This window comes from Pogona vitticeps, chromosome 1 (assembly GCF_051106095.1).
Source record: "Pogona vitticeps strain Pit_001003342236 chromosome 1, PviZW2.1, whole genome shotgun sequence".
NCBI classification, from domain to species: domain Eukaryota; kingdom Metazoa; phylum Chordata; class Lepidosauria; order Squamata; family Agamidae; genus Pogona; species Pogona vitticeps.
This window is the reverse complement of record NC_135783.1, coordinates 305,449,757-305,474,117: the sequence shown is the minus strand read 5'-3', so window position 1 is coordinate 305,474,117 and position 24,361 is coordinate 305,449,757. Positions and strand designations below refer to the sequence as shown.

Below are 24,361 nucleotides of genomic sequence, written 5' to 3'. Positions count from 1 at the left end.
CGGTAATTTAGCAACATATCTTCACCTCATCTGTTTCAGTTGATAGTGTTAATGTTTTTTTTGTTTGTTTGTAGTGGTTGATTTCATGTTTCCTTATATCTCTTTCCCGCATAGCTTCTAACAAATCACTATGGGCAATGCTGGAAATATTACTGTTTACCTTCAGGATGGGGAAATTATGGAATTGCAGCTGAAGAAGAGCTACATTTGACAGAAAAACTTTTCTGGGGAATATTTGACTCCCTCTCACATAAGGTAACACGGGTAACTCAGGTTAAGATCTACAGAAGATGCTGTAAAGTGTATGCTGTTGTATACACAAACACTTATTTCAAATGTGCTTCCACTATGTCCTGTAAAGACTAAATACAGCAGAAATACAGCTTAATCTGTAAGGAAACTATTCAGACAAACAGGTCCATATGCACCCATTGGTTGAAATCCAGTAAGGTAAAGGTACATTTAGTACAGTCGTGTCTGACTCTAGGGTGCAGTGATTATCCCCGTCTCCAAGCCGTAGAGCCAGTATTTGTCCGTAGACTGTTTCCGTGGTCACGTGGCCAGTGCAACTAGACGGAAGGCTGTTATCTTCCCACCATGGTGGTACCTATTTATCTACTTGCATTTTTAGATACTTTTGAACTTCTAGGTTGGCAGGAGCTGGGACAAGTGACGGGAGCTCGTTCCGTCATGTGGATGCGATCTTACGACTGCTGGTCTTCTGACTTTGCAGCACAGAGGCTTCTGCAGTTTAACCCACAGCGCCACCACGTCCCCCTGAAATCTAGTAGTAGGTTGCAACTAGGGTAGAGTAGACCAGTTAAATCAGTAGTGATTTGGTGAGTCACCTCCTCCATAAATTCTGTTGATTCACTGGATGTACTCCAGTTGCAACTTAGTAATGGATTTCAGCCGGTGACTGTGTAGGAAAATTGAGCAAGGAATTAGAATAGCTTTCTGTCTACTAATGTGCAAAACCATACAATTTGTTAAATTGGACTAAATTTAATAAGTAGAGGACTAGATTGGGAGACGCTCCCTGCCCCAATATACTTACTTCTCTCTGATTCAATTAATTGGACATGGGGGGGAAATCTGTTGTCTGGCTGCCCAGATGGCCAGAGCAATGCACTTAATGGATAAAACTGTCAGACATGTTTGTTTGGACGGGGGCAAATGTGTTTTCCGATCCAGCCCAGAATGTTCTGCTTCAGGGAAATAACACAATATTAAGACTTGCTGAGGTGCTAAGCTATGTCTAATTCAAGAGGCAAATGAAAATAATAATAGCAAAGTTGTATCATTTATTGTAGACATATGGGATGTAACTCAAATAAATAAATACTTGCATATATACTGGTATGTGGGAGAGAATGTGACTCCTGTTGCCTGCCATAACCTAGCAGGCCATAGACTCCTGCCGTAATAAAAACTTGAAATAAGTTATTTCTGCACAGATTTTGAATCACAGTATCACACATAATTATTGTAGTCATCACAAGTATTTTTGCAATATTAGAATGATTTTCTATTTTATGTTTTCCTTGTATTTTTAATCAGTTATATTAAACTTGAAGCTTGTTTAGTTTTTTGTTGTTTTTCTGGATATGTTGGAGCTTACTGAGCTTTTATATAATACTGGCAGTAGGCATACATAAGTGGCTGGCTTTGAAACCAGAAGTCAGGAGTTTGAATCCTCCCAGTCCCTCTTGGTAGAGGAACTGGAGTGCGCATGGCTTATAGGGTTGGTGCCCTGCCACCTGGGTGACCCAGGGCAAGCTGTAACAGTCCCAGACCACTTCAGAAGGATGAAATAGTAAACTGCTTCTGAATACTGTAGTTGTTGTGGGTTTTTCGGGCTCTTTGGCCATGTTCTGAAGGTTGTTCTTCCTAACGTTTCGCCAGCCTCTGTGGCCGGCATCATCAGAGGACAGCACTCTGTGCTCTGGCGCAGTTGGCTTGGGAGTGGAATATTTATGGCTGTGAGATGGGCTTTTGTCTTTTTCTGTAGATGGGTGATTAGTGTGTCTTGTTGTGGGTGTATTGTTGTGATAAAGGGGAGAGATTATCTGTCACTGTGGTTGATGGGTGTCATTAGCTGGTCTTTTGTGTGTAGTGATCGCCGGTCCTTGTGGCTGGGTAGAGTTCATTGACCTTTTGCACACTGTATTTTTCAGAGCTGGGAGCCAAGTTTTGTTGAGTTTCAAACTTTCCTCTTTTTTGTTAAAGTTCTGGTGGTGCTTGTGGATTTCAATGGCTTCCCTGTGCAGTCTGACGCAATGATTGCTGGTGTTGTGCAGTATTTCGGTATTTTGAAATAGAATTTCATGTCCAGTTTGTTTTAGGGCATGATCAGCTACTGCAGATTTTTCTGGTTGTTTCAATCTGCAGTGTCTCTCATGTTCTTTGATTCTGGTGTGGATGCTTCATTTTGTGGTTCCAATGTATACCTGTCCACAACTGCAAGGTATCCGGTATACTCCTGCAGTGGTGAGGGGGTCCCTTCTGTCCTTTGCTGACCGTAACATTTGTTGTATTTTTGTGGTGGGCTTCAATACTCTTTGTAGGTTGTGTTTTTCAAAAGTTTGCCCATGCGGTCCATGACCCCTTTGATGTATGGCAGAAATACTTTATTTGTGGGTGGCTGTTTTTCTTCTTTGGTTCAGTGTTGTTTTCTTGGTTTGATGGCTCTTGTGATTTCATTTTTGGAGTAGCCATTTGCCTGTAGGGCCCAATTCAGATGGTTGAGTTCAGTGCTGAGAAACTGAGCTTCACAGTTCCGATTTGCACGGTCTACCAGTGTTTTGATTATGCCTCTTTTTTGCTGTGGGTAGTGGTTGGAGTTTTTGTGTAGGTACCAGTCTGTGTGGGTGGGTTTTCTGTAGACCTTGTGTCCCATTCGGAGGTCAGTTTTGCATAGGACCATGACATCTAAGAACGGGAGTTGACCCTCTATTTCTTTTTCCATGATGAATTGTATATTTGGGTGGATGCTGTTGAGATGGTTGAGAAATTCTTCCAATTTTTCTTCATCGTGGCTCCAAATTGCAAAGGCATCATCCACATATCGGAACCAGACTGTGGGCGCGAGGGGTGCCGAAGCCAGGACAAGTTTTTCAAAATGCTCCATGTAGAGGTTTATGAATACTTTATACCTAGAAAACCCTGTGAAGGTTGCAATAAGTAAAAATTTATTTGGCATGCCATTATTATTATTTTAAGGCGTATTATTACTTTATTTCAATCAGTTTTGTAATTAGATCACAAATGCAGAACTTTGGTGGAGAGAGAACACACTTTTGTTGATGATAACATGTACAACAGTAAAAATGGATCACTGAAATATAGTTTTTGGCACTAATATTAATTCAGCAGAATAAAACATGATAGTAGTCATTCATTCTTTTTCTTTCTATTTTTTTGGTACTTTTATATCTACTGGTTATGACAATTCATAGAGGTAAAAATGAATAAAATCACAGTTTGGGCTGTGGGTGCATAATATTCATAAAATACCATTAAATCTAGATAGACCAAAGCAAAGCAGATTTACAATGAAGAAGTGTTTTCTGGGCTAGTAAATACTATCAAATCCTTTTGCAGAATTATGTGTTTGCAAACACAGGCATACACATGTACAAACATATTTACTGAAAGAGTTTGTGGGACGGGGGAGACAATTTTTGGCAAAGAAAAAATATTTCTGAAAAACAATTGGACTTCTTTCATTCCAGTCTAACTTCAAATTAATTTTAATTTAAGGTAACACAGCAAACATAGTCCCTAAACAATTAATTTAAACAATGTGTATCCGCTTCTAAAGTTTGCTTCCACCTTTATTAGTATCTGTTAATTCTGCTTGTAAATGGTGGTGTTACTAACACTTTGCATGTTTTTCTATTGGACTTTCCAACCAGTTCCTATCTCTCCTGCAGAAGTATGATCCAGAGCTTTTCCGAATGGCCTTGCCTTGTTTAAGTGCAATAGCAGGGGCTTTGCCGCCAGATTATTTAGACACACGAATTACCTCAGTTTTAGAGAAGCAAACTTCTGTGGATGCTGAAGGAAACTTTGATCCCAAACCTATCAACACAGTGAAGTATGTCTTGGCCCACTTATTTTCTATATTGTCTGGAAATCTTATTCTAGACTGATAAGCCTTAGTATGCCTTTAACAAAAAAAAACCTGTACTGTACAAAACAAAAATATTCTGTAAAAACTAATTCTCATCGTAAACCTCATTTTATTCATCCATTGAGTCGTGTATTAAGCTGGTGGATGTTGACAGTCAAGTTATTGGGAGAGTGGTCTGGAATGGAGTATTCATTGCAATATGAAACTGTAAACACCTCCCTTCCCAATGTACTTATCAGTAAAGTACATTGAAATGATGTGGTCAGTCATTCCTTAGAAATGTAGCGTTAGATTATAGTTTCCTTCTCATATGTTACGCTAGAACAGTGTGGTTTAAGCCTTTGATCATTCTTAGTGTAACTGTTCATATAAAACAAACGTAAGTTATGTACCTAAAGTAGAGGATATTATTTGCAACTATTATTTTCTCTTTCTTTTTTTTTTTTAGTTTTACACTGCCTGAAAAGTTGGAGCATATTGTCAATAAATATGCTGAACATACACATGAGAAATGGGCCTGTGACAAGGTATGAACTACTATAAATCTGACACTTGTTTGTCAGACAACGATTTGTTGTTTAGTCCTTAATCATGTTTGACTCTTCATGACCTCATGGGCCAGAGCACACCAGGTGACACTGTCCAACCATCTCGTCCTCTGTTGTCCCCTTCTCCTCTTGCCTTCACAAGGATAGCTAAAGAATAATGAGAATTAAGTGTTATTGTGGGGGCAAATGTAAATGCAGATAAGCCTGGAGGCACTCTTTTAAATGCCGATTTATTTGAAGGTTGATCCATTGTAAATAATATTTATTTGCCTGTGTAATCATGGCCTTAGTTATTTTTGAAAATTCTTCTGCCAGCAGCTGTTGTAACAACAATTATTTCCCTCTCTGTTCTAGCCACCTTGGTTCCTTTCAGAATTTGTTGCTCACCAAACTATTGCCGATTGATTCCACAGATTATTCCCTTCAGTTGCTTGTGGCATGTTTCTTATGTGCATGTAATTTATGTCCCATCACCTGTGCAAAAGATCTAGCAAATGGCTGAGACAATGCTATTCAATAATAATCTAATTATTATAACTTTTAATTTGTTTTAAAATGTACCTATATTTCATATACATCCATAATTTTAAATTATGCAACACTCTGATACTAACAACAAAAAAGAGAAAATACTAGCCTGTGATGTGTTCTTCCGTGGGTGCTGCTGGTCCCTCTGCTACTAGTATTGGTAGCTTGTCAGGTTTCCTGGCAACAACTCCGTGGGCTCCAGGTTCTAAGGGTAACCATTAACAGACTTTATTTGGCCACAATCAGAGATAGCTGAAGACTAATTTCCTGTGTGGACTTCCTGAGGGATTCAGTGCCCTGCACTAATTCACCGCCAGGGATGTATTTCTATCCCTGGGATGGAAAGCATTATGGGCAACCTTCAGCATCCCAACCCTGAGAAGTGAGAAGAAAGTAGAGGTCCAGAGCTCAGCAGTCATCCTTTTAGCAATGGCTAGTATAACCAGAAGAGGGGTACCTGGCTCTGTTCCTCCTGGAATCTCTTCTGTTTCTCCTGGAGCCTCCTCTGTCTGTCACACTGATGGTTTTGTCACTGCAACTGAGTCAGAGTGGATACCACTGCTCCTACTGGGTTTTATGGATGCCAAGGCCTAATTGGTAGTGCTGTGGCTCTAGAAGACACATGTACTCTGTACTCAGGCTCCTCATCTGCAGTCCCATTCTCTGCCCTCCTGGCAGGGATCAAGGGGTGAGTTCCCAGAAACATTCTCTCAACTGCTTTCCTCCGCTCCAGAGACACAAAAGTGAGGATCCCAAGCTTCCATGGCCTTTCCCGAAGTTTCATCCTCCCTCAGGGTTCCCCAAGGTTTACATATCACCCTCTCTTTTTCCTAAAACCCCAGGGTTTTAAAACCCAGAGCAACAAACAGATAATCATTGGTGAGCTGAAAATACATGAGTGTATTCATTGATATAAACTATATCAGATTTAATCATGCAGTTAGAATTACAGGAGTGAGAGAGTGAGGAAGCATTATTTTTTGCCCCACCTTTTCTGTCACATCTTAGCTTCTCAGTTCTACTACCTACAGTGAGTTAGAAGAGGCACTGTAGTGCCTCCACTGAAGTGGAGAACCTACTCATGTGTGTAGGCTTCCTTGGTGAGATCAGGGTTCTTAATCATGTAGGGAAATTGCAATGGCAAGAATGGATGCCTCCTTTCAGAACTATGTGCCCTTCCAGGGCACAGACAGTAGCAGAGCTGGGCTGACAGGCACATGGCAAAAGAGGGTGTCCCAAGTGAACAGGGCCTTGCTTCCTGCCAGTCATGCAGTGAGTAATAATAGTTAAATAGGGGTATCCAGTTATAGCACTTTGGCAACTCCAAAAAGCACGACTGGATTTGTGGAAACTGTGAAGATCCTAAATAGTCATAGACTCTTAATTTCAAATCTGCTGGAAGCAAAGGAGCCAACTTATGGAACAGAATCTCACTTAGTCAGGGATATGAGGCAGAAGATAACTTTATTGAAAGAATTTTATAACACTTTCATATGTGCTGGAGTGCTTTTCTGTGAATGATATATCTGTTTTCAGAGTAACAGTGGATGGAAGTATGCTGTTTTACTTGATGAAAATATGAAGACACATCCTTTAATGAGGCCTTTTAAAACACTGAGTGAAAAGGTAATGAAGAAAAAGTTAAACATTTTATTTAATAAAATAATAGGTTTCATGTGCAGCTTTCATTAGTACTGACAGTAGTATGATATGAACTGGAAATATGATAAGATGTAAGTCTGTATCTTATTTAGTTTAGCTAGATAAAATGTATATAGAGTGTTACTATTTAGAATATAAAACTAAGAATAACTTCTTCAGGGAAATAATAAATTTTCCAACAGTTTCTTTACTAGTATTGGTTATAGCAAAGCCGTGCCTTTCCCCCTGAAAATTGTTGTTTCTTGCACTGCCTGAATAGGTTTTAACAACAACAACAACCACTATGCTGCTGACAGGTGACCATTTTCTTCCTGGACAATTCTGTCTGTCTAGTGTCATGCTGAGGCACTGAAATGTTGGGGGCAGAGAGGTGGCCCCCACCCCAAAAAGGCAGAGAAACTGTTGCTTTTACTTTAGTATTTTTTTTCTTGTTGTGTATATGGAACTTTATTGCTTAGATTCATAGGCCATCACAGTATATCAACAAAAGCTGCAACAGAACATGTATTATCAGTGACACAATATATGTATACATTCGTACATACTAGCTTGCATAAAGTAAGCATGCCTCCTAACAGGCCTCACGGCTGCTTATTAAGATTAGGAGCCTAGAATCATAGGATGGTAGAGCTGAAAGAAACCCTGAGGGTCATCGAGTCCTATCCCTTGTCAAAGCAGGAAATCCACAGCTAAAGCATTCCTGACAGGAGGCCATTTAAGCTTTGTTTAAAAACCTTTTGTGGAATGAGCCAGGAGGTGCTACAGTAGCAGGAGAGAGTAGGTGCTAGATGATGCTAAGAAGGGTCATCTGAATTGTGTTTTCTAACTCGCCCTCCTCCAAATGGGTTGTGCCTCACTCTTCATATATTTATGAGTGATCTGTAGGGGTTGCTTCTCACCAGATTGGAATCATGGTTTACAGTAATATCATGGACTCCGTGAATACTGCAACACTTACACTTAAATGTCACAGTTGTGTTAAAGGGCTAAAACCCAAGAATTCTTTCAAAGAGCTGTGAAAGATACAAAGAGCTGTGAATGCTTATTTCTGCATTCCAGACTGATCTGTAATGGATTGTAATGGCAGTACCAGCTTGAGAAAGGAAAAGGAAGTGAATGAACAGAAAACATCAAGTCAGGGGATTGGGTTAAATAGACAAGTTTATTGGCTACAGCTTAATAAGTCTGGTGCAGCAGTAGGCCAGAAACCCATCATGTATGCCTCAAGTGCTGGCTAAGCAGTTCCATCCTCGTCTATTTGTTCCGGTCCCAGAGAATGGTAGAAACAGAAATGATCCCACTATTCTTCGTATGTGGCAAATGTGTTGTTGGCTTCCAAAGTTAATAGCATCAAACAATGACACTGAAGTTCCTTTAAGGAAATCCCTGTGGGTTGTTGTTGTTGGTGTCCTGTTGCTTGCACCTGCAAAGGAACTGGTCAAATGCCTTGTCCCTCCTCCACAGAACATCTTGTGATGTAAACTCTTCTTAAACTCCAATAAGTAACTCAAATGTCTATGAGATACGCAAAAATGCAAGGCCCAGTTAAGTCAACAGATAAAATTCCTTCCTACCCTATCAGTCAGGGCAAATACATGATCCATGCCAATGGGAATAAAGGTATACACCTGAGAACTGACGGATGTGAAGCCTTCAGACAGAATAGCAGACATGATATGTGAGACCCATGATTAAGACTGGGAGGTAGAACAGAGGGAAGACTTCCATTCCCAAGTTTGCCGTGCTTTGGGTTTTATGCCAAGTGCTGTTGATTGGTCTACCGAAGTCTACCCAGTGTATAGTGTGGCCTACCAAACAGATGGGCCACCCTGCATGGAGGATAAGGCTGCTCTCTTGTCTGCTATGCCTTTGCCCATTAACACAAGCAAGGGTCCCAAGTAAACAAATACGAGCACTTATATTTAACCTAATTGTATTCAGAATAATTTATAAGCCACACAAAAAAACACAGTATGAAGCTGTGTTTTTTCTAGATTCCTGACTCAAGAAGCTGCATACTTTTATATCTTTATATTTATCTATAGATTATATCTGAAGTGAAACAATTTGTTTGAATGTTTTGTTTTGTTTTTGAAGGAAAAAGAAATCTATCGATGGCCTGCCAGAGAATCTCTTAAAACCATGTTAGCAATGGGATGGAGTCTAGAAAGAACAAAAGAAGGAGAATCAGTAGGACAACAACGTGAAAATGAAAAGCTCCGCAGTGTATCGCAGTCCAGCCATGTGAGAAAAAACTGTTTAAAAACAATATATGTGTATCTGTTTGTTTAGTACTATTACATCTATATCATTGTGTCTAATACCCATGATTTTAAAAAAAGTTTTGTTGAAACTCCAGAGTTGTGAGCTAGTGAATTATCTGAAAGGTACTGAGATAATAATTTGTCATGCCCTGCAAAACCTTTAAACAGTTAGTTGCCTTAAAAGGATGTGTTGAGTTGAAAGCTCATCACAGGTTGGAAAACTGGGGATTTTCTTCATGGTCTCTGAAATCACACATATGGGTTCTCTTCATGCCTGCATGAACAACCTCAGAACCATCCTTGCTCAACATTTATGACCTGTCAGATTATGGAGACCTATGCACAGACTAGAGATGTAAATCCTCACATGCCGTGTCCTTCTACGTGAGGACGAGGATCTGCAAAATAATTATTTTCATCTCATGAGATGGTAAGATATTTTTAAGGCAGTCTTGACAAGGGAAGAGGAATGATTTTTGTTCCAGTTAAGTAAAATTGCACAAATAACGCAATGGAACATTGCAAATTGCACAGAATAAATACAGATGCTGCTTTTGTTGATGGCCTTCAAGAATTAGATGTTTCAGAAAAAATGTACCTTTTTAAGCAATCAACTGATTGTTCTGTGTTTGCTATGTATGTGTGTTTTGCTTTTTAAAGAAAAGTTGCATTAACCTTACACAAAGACCTTGATGAGAAAAAATAGCATTATTCCATTTTATATTAGATCAACCAATTTATTTCTCCAGCTTGCAATATTCCCGAATAAGAGATTCAGAGGTTGACTTTGTATCTTGCTTGTCATTAGTAAAACCTCAGATGGAGTTGCCAAAGGAGTGTATCTGTTGCCCTAATACCACTCAGAATCAGGTTCTATCAACTGCATAGATGTTTTTCCTGTCTGTTTTTTTTCATTGTCCAGTTTTCACATTGATACATACTAATTGAAAACACTAGTGTATAAATCACTTTGGCCTTGATCTCCAGTGACACATTTTTACATCTGAGGATCTCTTCTGCTTCCTTTGTAGACATGCTTCTGGAGCCTCAGTCATCTTCTGATTTTTGCTAGCATCTCCATTTTGATTGATAATTGTTCCACTGTATTTATGACTCCTTATATAGTAAAAACAAAAACTCTCATAAAAATATTGAGCAACACTTTGCTTGCATGGCAAATTAATGCCGTGGTTTATCTTTATTTATTTACTGCACTCCTATGCCACAGGTCTCCCAGCAATGGGACTCAAGGTGGCTAGACAAGTTAAAACAAAGTACAAGAAACCTTAAAAAGAATTAAATATGGGAATATTAAAAATCATCTTATAAAAACAAATTAAGACGTATAGAGGCATTTCAACACAATAAAAAGAACATCCTGGCAGGAAATTTAGGGGAACTAAGTTAAAATTAGAGCTCAATACTAAAAGCCTGCTGGAACAAATATATATTCCCAGTTGCTGCTGAAAAAGGGGGACCAACTCCATCTCACGGGGCAGGGCATTCTAGTTATTTCAGTCTTTGGGGTCTCTTTGAAATTGGAAGTGTGCCACAAAACTAACTTGGGAAAGAAGGAGAAACTTTCTCAAACTGGGCAGCATGGAATGATAAAGTTTTTGTTTTTTTGGAACAAGGTATTGGATTTGGTACACTAATGTTAATGTACCTGAAAAGAAAGACCAAAGGCTAGAAACAATGGGTATGAATCAGAGGGAAATGTGCCTTGCTTTCTATTACATTATTCTAGGAAAGAGTGTAAAATATGTACACTTTTTGCAGTGTATGTTCAATGATTTTAAAAGCCACTTAAATAAAAATAGTTATTTTTACTGGCTGTAATTGCTGCTAAATCATGCTCCCACAGTTCATCTTATGAGTCTACATTTTGTCAAAGCATCTAGTCTGAGGTCGTTAATTCATTAACTCTGGAAACTGAAGCTAGTGTTTCTTCTGATTAATACCACTTTGCTATCAAGGATCCTCAGTTTATGCTATTGTAAAGATTCATGAAAACAAGAATGAGAAACATATTTTAAATATTTATTTTAAATTCAACATAACCCACGATTTAACCATTTAAAATCTGTAAAATATCTTCAGTGAAAATAGAGCAACATGTACATCTAAATTTCTAAGACAGCCAATACTTCTTTGTTTTTAACAGCAGGGAAATGGATACAGTCCCGCACCACTTGATCTTTCAAATGTTGTACTCTCCAGAGAACTTCAGGTTTGTATTCGGATACACAGAGAAATATGACATTCAAAAAGCTATCATTTTTAAGCAAGTTTAATTCTGGCTGTACTTACCTATCCCCTTAGTCGTTCTACTTCCTGACTTGATCATGTAACCTGAGAAGCCATAGGTCATGTGGAAGCAGTAATTCATGTCATGGTTCTTCTCTCCACCGGTATTATTCTGTTGTTTAGTGAAAGAACCGATGTCGTTGATTGAGCCAAAGTAGTGGTTCTTCCTCCATGTTCCCTGTTCTATGTTGCTATAGCTTCTTAATCACTGGTATAACTTGAGAAGGGGCCTTTTGAAAAAGAACACATTTTTCTGCAATTTTTTTGTCTACATAGTTTCTAGTGGTTCCTGCAAGGAGCAGGCACACCCACTCTACCATTTTGGGATGTGGAGCTCCTTGTGCTCAGACCATGAGCAGCTCCATCTGTCCTCCATTTTGCACTGAACATATAACTGCTATTTTTCAAAGATAATGTGTTCTCAAAATGAAGAACATGCTTTTTACATAACAGTTCTCACTGTATAAGAATTTTATATTGAGTAGACATGGTATAGAGGGGCGGGGTATAAATTTAATAAATATAAATAAATAAAATATTGTGCTGCATGTGAACTTTAAAGATCACAATGACTGAGTGACCAAGGCTGGTGATGAAGGGAAGGAATGTTTAATTGCTCGGGAAACTAACTGGTTCAATTTTTGTGAGGGAAGAGTTTACAGGATGTTGGAGAGTGAGGATGGAAAAAAAATGTGGATTAGGCAGTGAGTTAAAAATTTGAACTGGAAGATGGATAATGATTCTTGCTTTTAATGAAAGGCAGGGGAGATGGGAATTAAAGGGAATTAAAAGAATGGTCTCAAGAACTTAATTCCTCGCAAGATCAGGCCAGGATATATGCTTTAAGAGCAGGTAAAGAATAATTTTAGGATGATTGGTTGACAGAATATGTGTCTAAAAGTGTAGAAATTAAGCAGTAGCATGAAGAATGAGAATTTGAAGAAACAACAGATGTGTACAGATATTATATTCAAGAATGGGGAACCAGTAGAAACTTGGATTGAGTAAAAGAGCACATGTTCTAGAGACAGAATGCAATGATTACCAGAAGTAAGCAGGCAAAGTCAGAGTTTAGAGGTGTGGGAACTATGGACTGTTGGGAATGTTTCCATTTGTGTCTCTGCTGTCAGTGCAATATAATTACCTGGCACTGCTAATGGGACAATGAGGACCAAAAAGAAGTGTGAGAGAAAGACTTGACTCAAATCAATTATATTAAATTTCATATTAGTTTGAGCTAATCACAAATTCTGTACCAGCAGTAGATTTCTGGTAAAAATTGTCATAAACGCAATTGATTGCTGTCCATTTGCATCTAATGAAGTAGAGGGAAAGGTTATGCTAAATAAAATTAATTAGTCTTTAAATTTTCACAAGACTCTTGGTTGCTTTATATTGTTTTATAAGTTATCATATAACTATAACCTCACTTCATCAAATGAGAACTCTAGTCCATGAAAGTTTATACTATAACAAATCTGTTCATCTTTAAGATGTTATAGTTTTTGCTGCACTAGTTTTTGCTTGGAAAACTGGCTGGATAACTTAGTGGTTTAGGTATCTGGCTGCAGAGTCAGAGGTTGGAAATTTGATTCCCCACTATGAGTAGAACCGGCCTGTGAGTAGAACCAGCCTATGTGACTTGGGGCAAGCTGCACAGTTCCAGGGTGCCTCCTGAAGAAGGGAATGCTAAACCATTTCTGAGTATTCTCTATATGGAAAATGCTGAAAAGGGTTGCCATAAGTCTGAAGTGGCTTGATAGCACATTATTATTATTATTATTATTATTATTATTATTATTATTATTATTATTATTATTATTATTATTATTATTATTATTATTATTATTATTATTATTATTATTATTATTATTAGGTCCACATGAGTACTGATTTTTATTCAACCTAATATATAGATTTGCGTTACAAAGTGTCTTCCCCCCAAACACATAATCTGCTAAACATAGGCATAATTCATGTGTTTGTATCCTTCATTTTCTGCAAATACATTGGCTTGAATCCTGATTGGCCTCCTTTCATCAGTGGGAGGCCCTTTGGTCCAGCAGGGGTTCCCATTGGTAGAAGTGGGACAAGGTGATTTTCACTGGTTTTCCTCTCATCCTGCAGTAGAGTTGGAACTATTTTTTAAAAGATTTGTCCACATCAGTTTAGGTTGTCTGAACAGAAGATACGTCGACAAGAAATTTTAAACCCTGTACAATTGCTCACTTTCTCACCTCATGGTCTCTGTAATTTACATAAAACATCTTTAGACTTTTTCTTTGAGAAACAAAGCACACATGAACATAAAGCAAGAATTGAAAGACCAAAGACGTGTTAAGAAAAAGCAAACAAAGATCTAATACTTCAAATTCTGAAATAAAACAATGTTTATACTAGTTTTTTATTAATTTGCACAATGTGTAGTTGCACAAGTTATACAAATTGTGCATTTTTAAAATGAAATGGACAGTGTGAGAATTCTGCCAGAAAATTCTGCCCAATCTTTGCCACATGTTTGTCCATTCCTGCAAGGAGATATGCAATGGCTTATACGTCCCTACCCAAGAGCCACCTGCATCACCACCTATGCTATTTTAAGAAGTCTCCCAATCCTCTGACAAAGGTGTATGAAAGGAAGAAGGAATTATTTACATCATCTCATCCCATTTCCACCAGTAGGAGTGGCCAGTGACCAGAACCCCAGTCATGCGTTCTCAGGATCCAAGCCATTATCATCAAAGCATTCTCAAAAAATAAATTGATAACAATTTGAAAATAGTTATAGCATGTGCTTATGATCACAATAACCAATAGCCAAGGTACATTGAATGCAATATTATATTGTAGTGCAATATTATATTGACAGTTCAATATTGATAATGCAATCTGTTTAACAGGTTATTTATTTTATTTTATCTATATACCACTTCATTAGTGCATGGTACTATTCTAAATGAATTTAAAACATATTAAAGGACTTACAAAGCATGAATCGTATCAGTTTATTAACCTATTCATTTGTAATACTTCCCAACCAGTCTTTTGTGTTTATGGACAAAGGTCTTTGTAGAACTTCAAACACACTCAGAAACACATCATATAAAAACTACAATTACAAATGCAGTTATTAAGTGCTAGGGCTATAAAATATGGTGACTTAAATCCAGGTTTTAGACTTCTAAAGAAAAGTTTTACTGGATCAATGGAGTAGATATAATAGCTGATTTACTAATTTCCCCGTTCATTAATGGATCTATTTGGGGACAAACAATTGGATATAGGCTGGTAAAGTGAAACCTGAGTAAAAAAACAAGCACAGAAGACGCCCTGTAATAAAGATTGATATATAATTTCAGTAACTTTTAACATTATCTAATGAGTCACATTATGCCTAGCAATAAAATATCTCTCCCAGATCAAAACTAGCAGGAAAAGAGAAAAATTATCATCAGCAACAACTTCCAGCCAATCCTAGCCATCTGCACTATATTCCTGTGCATAAACTTAGCATCATTTTTGTCCCAGGGGAGACCTCCCCATCATCAAGAGTTCCAAAATTAGATATAAAAAAGAAAGCACAATGGCCACAAGGTAATTAATTTAGTCCAGCTACATGAGCTGAAATAGCTTATTCTTTCACAAGGGAACTATTTCTGAGTGAAGGAAAGCAGTTCATCCTTCAGCCCCGCCCCCACCTCCTGTATGTTTCTAAGCAGCTGAGCGTGGTGCAAGCTAGAACAAGACTCATCTTCTTCCCTGCTTTACATCTTTCTATTTTTAGAACTGTATTATTTATTCTTCAGTATATTTGCCATCTGACTTTGCACTGTCCTTTCTTGATTTGCTGGTGATACAGGGAATGGTTGAAGTAGTGGCAGAAAACTACCATAATATTTGGGCTAAAAAGAAGAAAATAGAATTGGAAAGCAAAGGTAAGACTTGGAGCTCAGTTCTATTGCCAAAATAAATGGGTTTTGAATCAGATTTAGCATGTTTTAAATTGATTTTTTTTTAAAAAAAAGAGTGACGACATAAGAACATAAGAAGAGCCCTGCTGGAGCAGGTTAAAGGCCCATCTAGTCCAGCTTCCTATATCTCACAGTGGCCCCACCAGATGCCTCTGGGAGCACACGAGACAACTAGAGACCTGTCTCCTGATGCCACTCCCCACTCCCCAATTCAGTGGTTCCCTCTCTTTCTCCACAAGCCCCCCTCCCCATTTTGTTGTATGTACGCTTCTGTTGGGCTGCAGTTCTATCTTGAGGGAGACAAGTGGGAAAGCCTGAAGTGCAGGGCTGGAGGCAAGGAATGGGAGAGATGCATAGCCTAAGTGAGGAGTGAATAGCTGTCTTTGAAGTAGAGAAAAAAAATGGATTTGAGACATGGAACCTCATGGATCCACATGATTATTATGTAGGATCATCCCCAAACCACTCTCCAATCATAGGCACCATCCCTATCCACAAATTGGACAGTGACTTGGGGACAATCCTATATAAAAATCATGTGGATCCATGACAATCTATGCTTTGGACCAGCTATTTTTCTCTGTGGAAGCTGAAATTCAGTATTATTGCTACATCAGTAAATTATAATTATTCTCTCATATTAGGTGGAGGTAGCCATCCTTTACTTGTACCATATGACACTTTGACAGCCAGAGAAAAGTCTCGGGACAGGGAGAAAGCACAAGAACTATTCAGATTTCTTCTGGTGAATGGTGTTACTATATCTAGGTAAGTTATGCATGACTGCAGAAGTTTGCCTTAGTGTTTTTCGATGTGGTGGCATACATCATTTAAGACCAACTTTGACAAAATGGGATTTTAAAAATATATATATTGCCAACAAGCCCCTCATTTTTTTTCAAATCACTATATCACAGTGAATAACAAAATCCTTTTTAAATTCAAATGCAGTAGACATCATGCACACATCTTTCCTGTGTTTCCAAGCAACTGATACGCAGAAGCATGCTATTTTTTAAAAACTGAAAATGATATGTAGCCTTCCTAACTACAGTAGTTGCTATTTGATGGTCCTAAACTTCTTGAACTCTGTGGCTTCCATCACTAAATTTTGTGATAGTGAATTCTACAGTATAAATTGGTCCTGTATGAAGTGCTTCTTTTTATCTGTCTTGAAAACTCTCAACATTCAATTCAGTGAATAACCACATTTATAATATTATGAGAATACAATACTGTGCATACAAGTACACATGGAAGTGGAGCATAGGCTGTTCTTCCTTGAAGGTTCATTCTGGCCTGTTGAGAAGGAGATATCAAGAGCTGAGTTAATTCGGTCATTGTCCAGGAAAGGAAGGGGACTGAACACTGAAGAACTTTATTATGCAAACTGCGTCTAGGTCCTTTTAGTGTTTTTTCCACTGCACAGCACAGAAAAGGTAATAGACGAGACAGAGAAAGTAGGAAATACCAAGGAATGAGTTGAGTTAGTAAGTGTTTCATATGTCTGTGCCCTAAGCGGTGAAAAGCCAGCACTTGGGAGGGTTAAGGTGGCTTCTCCTCAGACCAGAATGGCCCTTCATGAAAAGTAAGTCAATATCCCATCCTCAGTCTGTGAGAAGGAGCCATCCAAAAATGGGACATACACAAAAATGTACAAATTTATCAGTTGGGAGGTAGAAGATAGCTGATTCGGTCAAATTTTTAGAGTATATATTTTTAATTGCATTTTAAATATTTTGCCTTTCTATTGTATTTTAAATGCTGTAAGCCGCCCAGAAACCTATGGGTAGTGTGGGTGGCATATACGTTAAATAAATAAAATAAATAAATTGAAACCATAACACCCGCCTGAAAAAAGAAGCTGAAGCATACTTATTTTATCTTATCATGCCTCATAAATGTAAATTTCCCATGAAAAGAGCATCTGTGGAAAAGGCTGCTGATGTGGCAGTGGCCCTGGTGGAATGAGCTGTATCTTGGGCAGGTTTTGAGAGATATGGAACCTCATGATAAAGCAATAAAATAAAGGTATGTGCCTTTGAGGATCCTGCAGAGAGACACCCTAGTGCAGATTGGATGCTTTTGCCTACCAGAGTGTGGAGCACTGAAGAAGTCAAAGAGTTACCTGCTTTTTATAATAATAGGCAATTGATGAGAGTGAAGAAACATTTGAAGTGGCTATGCATAAAGTTATATCCCAGTGCTTTTAGCCATGAGATCATTCATTGCAACAAGTGTGCTAGGAACATTAGTGAAGCTGTCTGCTCACATGCAAAGAAGCTGCCTACCTGAATAATCTTCACAATTCTTTCTGAGGAAAGTGTGGCAGTATTCTAATTTAACACATCTAAATGGAGTTAAATACTCTTTTTTATGTTGTCTATAAATCCATGAACTGGCAAGGTCTCCAGCATTATCTGCAGGTCCCTTTTGGCCCCAGAGAAAGAGAGAGAAATTAAAAAGAGTTCATTTAAATATGAATGAATGGCCATGCCCTGAATATATAGGTGTGGAACCAATGCCATTGGTAGTTTGATAAACACACGAGGAGCAGCTTGCTAGACCAAATGGTAAGGTTTTAAAATGAAGATGTCTCTTGCCCAAAGCAAGATGAAGGAATTGTCCATGGGCTGTTTCCCATTCAGCTTTTACTAGTCTGTTAAATGGAGCTGGAAACGGTTCCTTTCTGCAGGATGACCGGGCATAGGGAACACAGTAGCCCCACGAGTTGAAGTCAAAGTTACTGTAGGTGAATATGTTTGTGCTAAATACGTAAATAAAAAAAATAAAAATTAAATAAATAAATAAATAGTCTGCTGGAGCCCTGGAGTGGCAATCACTCCAGATAGAAGAGGGACAAAATAATCAGTGTTAAAAAAATTGGCCATGATAGACTCCTCTTTTTCTGTACCTTAACACTCCCTCTCATCTGAAGCAGGGCAGACAAACTGGAGGGTACAATAGCTAGACATTATAGCAAACCGATTAGTGCCTGGGTTTCTTATAGCCACAAAAAGGCAACTTTAGAAACATCAGAGGTTGCTCTTTTGTGGTTATAACAAAAGAGATTTAGTTGGTGAGGCTAAACAAACATTAGAAGACAACTGAGGAGATATAGGCTGGGCAGCATGAGGCCATTGGCTTGTGTACTGTCACTGTTTGTAATGTAAGCCTTTGAGTGGTAAGACTTGGCCCCTTGAGGATTTTTGGAGGGAGAAGGGAGGGAATCTTATTGGCCAAGAAGTTTTCCCCTCATAGCAGCCTTGACTTTGTTAATGAAAGATTCCTTATTAAACATAGGTAGAGACATAGGCACTGGGAACATAGAAGGGGAGGGAATGGCTGAATGGAGGAAATAGTGGGAAGGAGGCAAAAGAGGAGAAGCCAAAATGGCTGCCTGCCTGCTATGAGGGGTTTGTAGAAGATTTGCTGTGGCAATCTTAGAAGATAAGGTCTGAGGCTTCCAGAATCTTCCTGCCACCGTTTTCACAGTTGCCTGAAGAGATTTTGCCATCAGAGAGCTGTTCCATTTTTCGCAGATTTCAGTGCCTCAGCTGAGAATTTGGCTGTGCCTCAGCCAGAGAATTAAGCTCTGCTGTGGAGGCAAATGCTCACTGTGAGGAGGAGGCAGCAGGGAGTGAAAAAGCCCAGGTCTCCAGATGGTTCCCGGAAGAGATCAAAAGTAGAACCCAATCATCCTCAGGAATCCAAACAGGTTTGAGAGCTGAGGGTACCAGAAGATTTTCTGAGCTTTTTCTCACTTTGGTAGCCTTACTGGAAGATTTCCCAATGGAGCCGTGCCCAGAAAAAGGAAAGCAAAGTAGGAGACAGAACAGTGAGATGACCTAAAGGAGATAAGTATAATAAAGCTCTTAAGTGTTCAGTCCCCTGCCTTTTATGGATGATGATGAGATTAACCCATTCCAGGTTGAGAAAGTTGCTTGAAGATATGTACGTTGTTGGAGGTATTACTCACATCAGTGATATTACAGATGTTCAAAGCATTCAGGATATTCATGATTGCCACATTTGGCCAAATATATTAGCACTTGACTAATAGCAAATGATATTTAAAAACATGATTAAGAAAATACTCAGTTTATCCATGTAGAAGCTGATGCTATAAAAAAGGATAGTTTGAAAGGATATTTTTGTTTCTTAAAATAAAGTTTAAAGTTTGGTTTAAAGTAATAACATTTGCAAACCATGTTATTCCAATTATTTTCTTACTAGAGGCTTAAATGATTTGGAGTTGGATGCTTCATCCATGGAGAAAAGGTTTGCTTACAAATTTCTGAAGAAGATTCTCAAATATGTTGATTCTGCTCAAGAATTCATTGCACATTTAGGTAGGTTTCTCCAATGTTTTTTAGACTATTAATCAGGAAAACGTATAATATTTTGGTAGTAATCCAATTGCCTTTATTAGTATTGCTACTGATATTAACACTGATATTAGTACTACTGGTACTATTCAAATTAGATCTCCTGTTCATTCTTTCACTAGGTAGTACAATTCGAGCAGGTCCTTAATGCTTATATGGAGTAGAACTGTTTGCTATTTATTTATTTATTTGCTATATCAGTATCATGCCTTTCCTCTAGTGAGTTTAAAAGTTGTATATATGACTTTCCTTCATCCCACTCTTTCCTTGCAACAACTCTGTGAGGTACATTAGGCACATGGTGTGTAACTAGCCCAGAGTCATGTAGCAAGTTGAATGGGTAAGTGAGAATGTGAGCCCAGGTGTTTGTCCTATGCCCACTTCTGTTAGCTTCCTCCTCTGACTTGCTGCAAGGGCTCTCATACTTTCTTGGGCAGGAGAAAGGGAAGCAAAGGTGGCCACTGTAGCCATTGTTAGCACCAATCTCCCTCTGGGAAACTCCATTCCAGTATCACCCTTACTGGAAGTAAGTCATGCTGAGAGTGCTCTTTCTGCTCACAAGGCTGTTTACTTATTAGAAATGTTGTACAGACTATTCAGAGCCCCTGGTGGGAATAAAATGGGCTACATTACTTCCCACTGATTGACAAGGAGTCCTGGAGTTGAACGGTGATGAGGATGGTTATGTCAATATTACTGTCCTTTTAGGGATGTTGCTTTGAGTGACAGTGATATCAAGAACATTTGCAGTTGCTACCTTTGCCTCTGCCATGGTAAGGCAGGTAAGGATAGAGTGGGATGAAGGAATAGGGAAGTGATGGCAGTGGTTGTAGATGCTGCTCAAGAACCTTTGGAGAATTTAAATGTGTATATCTTGAACATGTGGAAATCCCTGGCACCTGAGTTCTTGTCACAACAGCATTCCAGATGCCAAAGAGGGGAGACACAGCGGCCTCCCTGTTGCAATGGGAGCACTTGGTGGCAATGTCAATAGGTCTGGTGGGGAAAAGGGTTAGAGGTACATGGTAGTTTGAGATGGATCCTGTTCTGGTTGTCATAATGTTAGCAGGAATATTAATTTTGATTAAACTAGTTTTTTTTCTTTTTCTTTCTTTCTTTTTTTGAGAGAAGGAGAATAATTGTATGTAGCATCCAACTCAGACATGGGATGTCTCCCATCATTAATCTGGAATGGTACCCCATTGGAGATTCAACCAGCTTTCTCCCTCCAGACTTTTAAGAAACTAGTAAAAACTGAACTGTTCAAATAAGCGTTTATGGACATTCTTCCTGTATGCAGTGGTTTGACCCATAGTTTAGGGTTGTGTTTTGTTTGTTTGTTTGTTTGTTTTTGTTTGTTTTGTTTTTGTATTTTAGAAGATTGTCACCAACATTTGGTCTTTAGTTCAAGTTTCGTTTTTTGTTTGGGTTTTTTATTTGTTTCTGGAGGCGAAGTGGGTACTAAGGGGATGATTTTGATATGTACAGCTGCTCAGAAATGGAACAGTAAATAAACAAACAAACAAACAAATAAATAAATAAATAAATAAATAAATAAATAAATAATCTTAATCCTTTAATAAGAATGTAACACATACTTCAAACAGTCTCATAGTCTATAAACAGGCTATCTAGATACATTGGGACAACTGTTGAAAAAGAAGTATCATCTGCTGTGACTGGGCACAAATCAAGCAGCATCTTTTATAAAGAAGGCACAGAAGATGCATGATCAAAATCTCCCAGATTTGGGGAAGTCTGGAGCTTCTATGGAATGCTCTGAATTGATCAGAAAAGCAGTGTTGGGGGAAAAGGAATGTCTGTTAAACTTTATTCAGAAATGTATACACTAGTTTTGATGCATATATCAACTCCTTATGACTTAAGAACCTGTCCATTAATAATAAACAAGTAATTACTTTCAAACTGCTTAGGTAGTATCATTGTCACCATTCCCTGTGTTCTTTAGAAGTGAGTGTTGGGCAGTCACATATAGATTACTCATACAACATGTTCAATTTACACAAGCAGCCAGATTGTTTGCCATGTGTGTTTAAGATGGAGATGGTTGCTGAAGGCAAAGGGGTACGTATATCTTGGGGGTTCCTATAAGCTCCTAAAATATGAAGTTGGTTATTATATTTCAAAAGCCCATGGATGCTTATAACACTGTTTTAACCCAATATTATTTACATTTGCATTGTGTCTTCACAGAAGCCATTGTCACCAGTGGAAAAACTGAGAAATCCCCGCATGATCAAGAGATCAAGTTCTTTGCCAAAGTGAGTGTTTTTGCTGATAAGCTATTTTAACTTCCAGAATATTACAGAAGTGTAATATGTTCTTCTATTGAGAAGTGTATCCAAGGTATTATCTGATTTTCATCACAGGAGACAAGAAGAAACCAGTAGTGCAAATTGAGCATGCTAAAAATTGCTTGGAGGCAGAAATTCTGAAAATCATTTATGCAGCTAGTAAGCATTTTATGATAAAATTAAATGTCTAAGTAATTTAATTTCATTGGATAGAATGTTTTACAGCATGCTCAATTTTTCTATTTCATTCTCATTATGATTACTAAAATCCTACTACACATTAAATGTTTTTACAGTTCATTTTGTTCCCATCAGTGTTTTTGTGCATTCTTATTCAGAGGATCTAACACTTAAGTAATGCAAGAGGCGTAGGTCAAAGTTCAGAAACAGATGAGATAGTGGCACCAGTTCAGCAGAACTAGCACAAGTCTCTATTATTTTTTGTTGCAATGCATCAAGAATTACACTTGGTGCAATAGAGCTAGCTATTGCTGCTGGTCAGGTGTCATGTAGTTATCATAACGGAATCTAAAAAATTTGGTTATTCTGCTTCTGTGATGGGGTCATTTTGGTTATGTTTGGAGGCAAGTTATGTGAAGAGCTATGGAGGGCAAGTGAGATATCGTGGTGGACCAAGGAAATTGAAAGAAAGATGCAAAGTAAACAAGGGGGCAAAAAAGGGAGAGCCTTAATGTAAGAATAGGTGTAGAATGTGATGGGAAATTACAGAAAAGGAAGAAGAGGCAATGAGAAGCTGTTGATGAAGCTGTGAAGAATGGGACGATGGTATGATCTGGAGAAGAGTGCCAGAGAGGTTGGTTTAAAAAAAAATAACATGGCTAACACAGAAGGGGACAGATAAGCAGGGCTTTGAAAAGCATCAATCTACATGAGCAACAAATGTGGAGCCTAGGAGTAATAGTCATACAAAAAGTCAGTCAAAGACTCATTAGACCTAGAGACAATAGAAGTGTTTACTGACAGGGGAAAAAGTGGCAGGAAAGAGATTTGGAGATTTTGGACTATGATCCAAGGAGACTGTGTCAGGGGAATGCCGGCACTTGTGTTATGGAAAACACAAGTCCTCATAGAAGTCCTATGTAGCACTGTAAATCCAACTAGAATAAACACACAAAGAGGGAGAGTACACTAGCCTTGTCCCCACCCCTGCCCATTGTCATCCTTTCCATTCCTCTCCACATGTTAAGCATGGCTTTCTGAAGACAGAAGCTTCCTCTGCTTGTGGAGGATCTCCTTAACTTTGGGAGCCCTGATTTTTAAGTGTTCTAGATCTCACAGAAATCTTCTGTGCATAGAGGAGGCTCTTATTTTCAGAAAGTCACTCTTTGTGCAGAGAGAAATTACAAACATATAAGGAAAGGGTGAGCTTATACACTTAACCTGAAGGAGAGGGGGGAACAAATGCACCCATGTGTTTATTCTACTTGGTTTTATAAATGTGAACAGCCACGACAATATTGTGGCCAAACAAACCTCATAGGAAAATTTGGGGGGGGGCAAGGGAGTGGAGTGGTGCATATTTTCTGAGTCTGGGTTTCTTGTTCAGCACATTTTCAACTGTGCTTAAAAAAAGATGATGCCAGTTTCAGATGAAATAACATTTTGGTTCACTATTAACTATGCCTGCAGTCAGAAGCCATTGATTGCATACAGTCTGAAGACAAGGGTGGATGACACCTTTTTTAGACCATCAAAATAACACAGAAGTTTTTATTAGGCTGTGCATTTACAGAGCTGGGGGGAGAGTAACCAACCTGATAAACAAGAGCTGAAAGCTATTCTCTTTGTAATATTTTAGCATTCTAATAAAGATAATCTGTCCTTGTTTTCATCCCTTAAATCTGGTCTGCGTGCAGTTTCATTCATTAGCACAACGCTACAGGCTGGGTTGAGGAGCTCAGATTGCATTATAGTAGATACCTCTCATTGTCTTTTCCATTGCTACTTTTCATAAGGGAATTTGTCTCCGTGATCCTCTGTGGAGGTAGACCCTAATTTAGCATCAGCACTCAAAATATTAGGGCAGGAGAGGTCCCATCTACCCAGTCTTCCCTTCCTACCTTTGCTTAACAATAACAATAGTCCTTGACAGATATATGTTCCTGTTTCCGGATCTAGCAATGGACCTGGGGAAACGGTTGTCTCTCTCAATCTGTGTAACCTGCTCCCTATTTCTGTATGATCATCATGCTTCTAGTTTATGTGCATTGCTTTTTTTAATC

General features: G+C 38.5%; 1 protein-coding gene across 1 annotated transcript in view; it reads left to right on the top strand.

Annotated features, from left to right (window-relative positions):
• The window catches only part of RYR3 (ryanodine receptor 3), a 420,504-nt gene that overhangs the window by 245,195 nt on the left and 150,948 nt on the right, over positions 1-24,361 (top strand). Inside the window, exons 50-59 of the mRNA XM_078391770.1 lie at positions 115-255; positions 3,918-4,099; positions 4,584-4,662; positions 6,748-6,837; positions 8,971-9,117; positions 11,302-11,367; positions 15,304-15,379; positions 16,060-16,183; positions 19,652-19,767; positions 22,018-22,085. Coding sequence (XP_078247896.1) covers positions 115-255; positions 3,918-4,099; positions 4,584-4,662; positions 6,748-6,837; positions 8,971-9,117; positions 11,302-11,367; positions 15,304-15,379; positions 16,060-16,183; positions 19,652-19,767; positions 22,018-22,085 — 1,089 coding nt within the window. The remainder of the gene's footprint in view (positions 1-114; positions 256-3,917; positions 4,100-4,583; positions 4,663-6,747; positions 6,838-8,970; positions 9,118-11,301; positions 11,368-15,303; positions 15,380-16,059; positions 16,184-19,651; positions 19,768-22,017; positions 22,086-24,361) is intronic.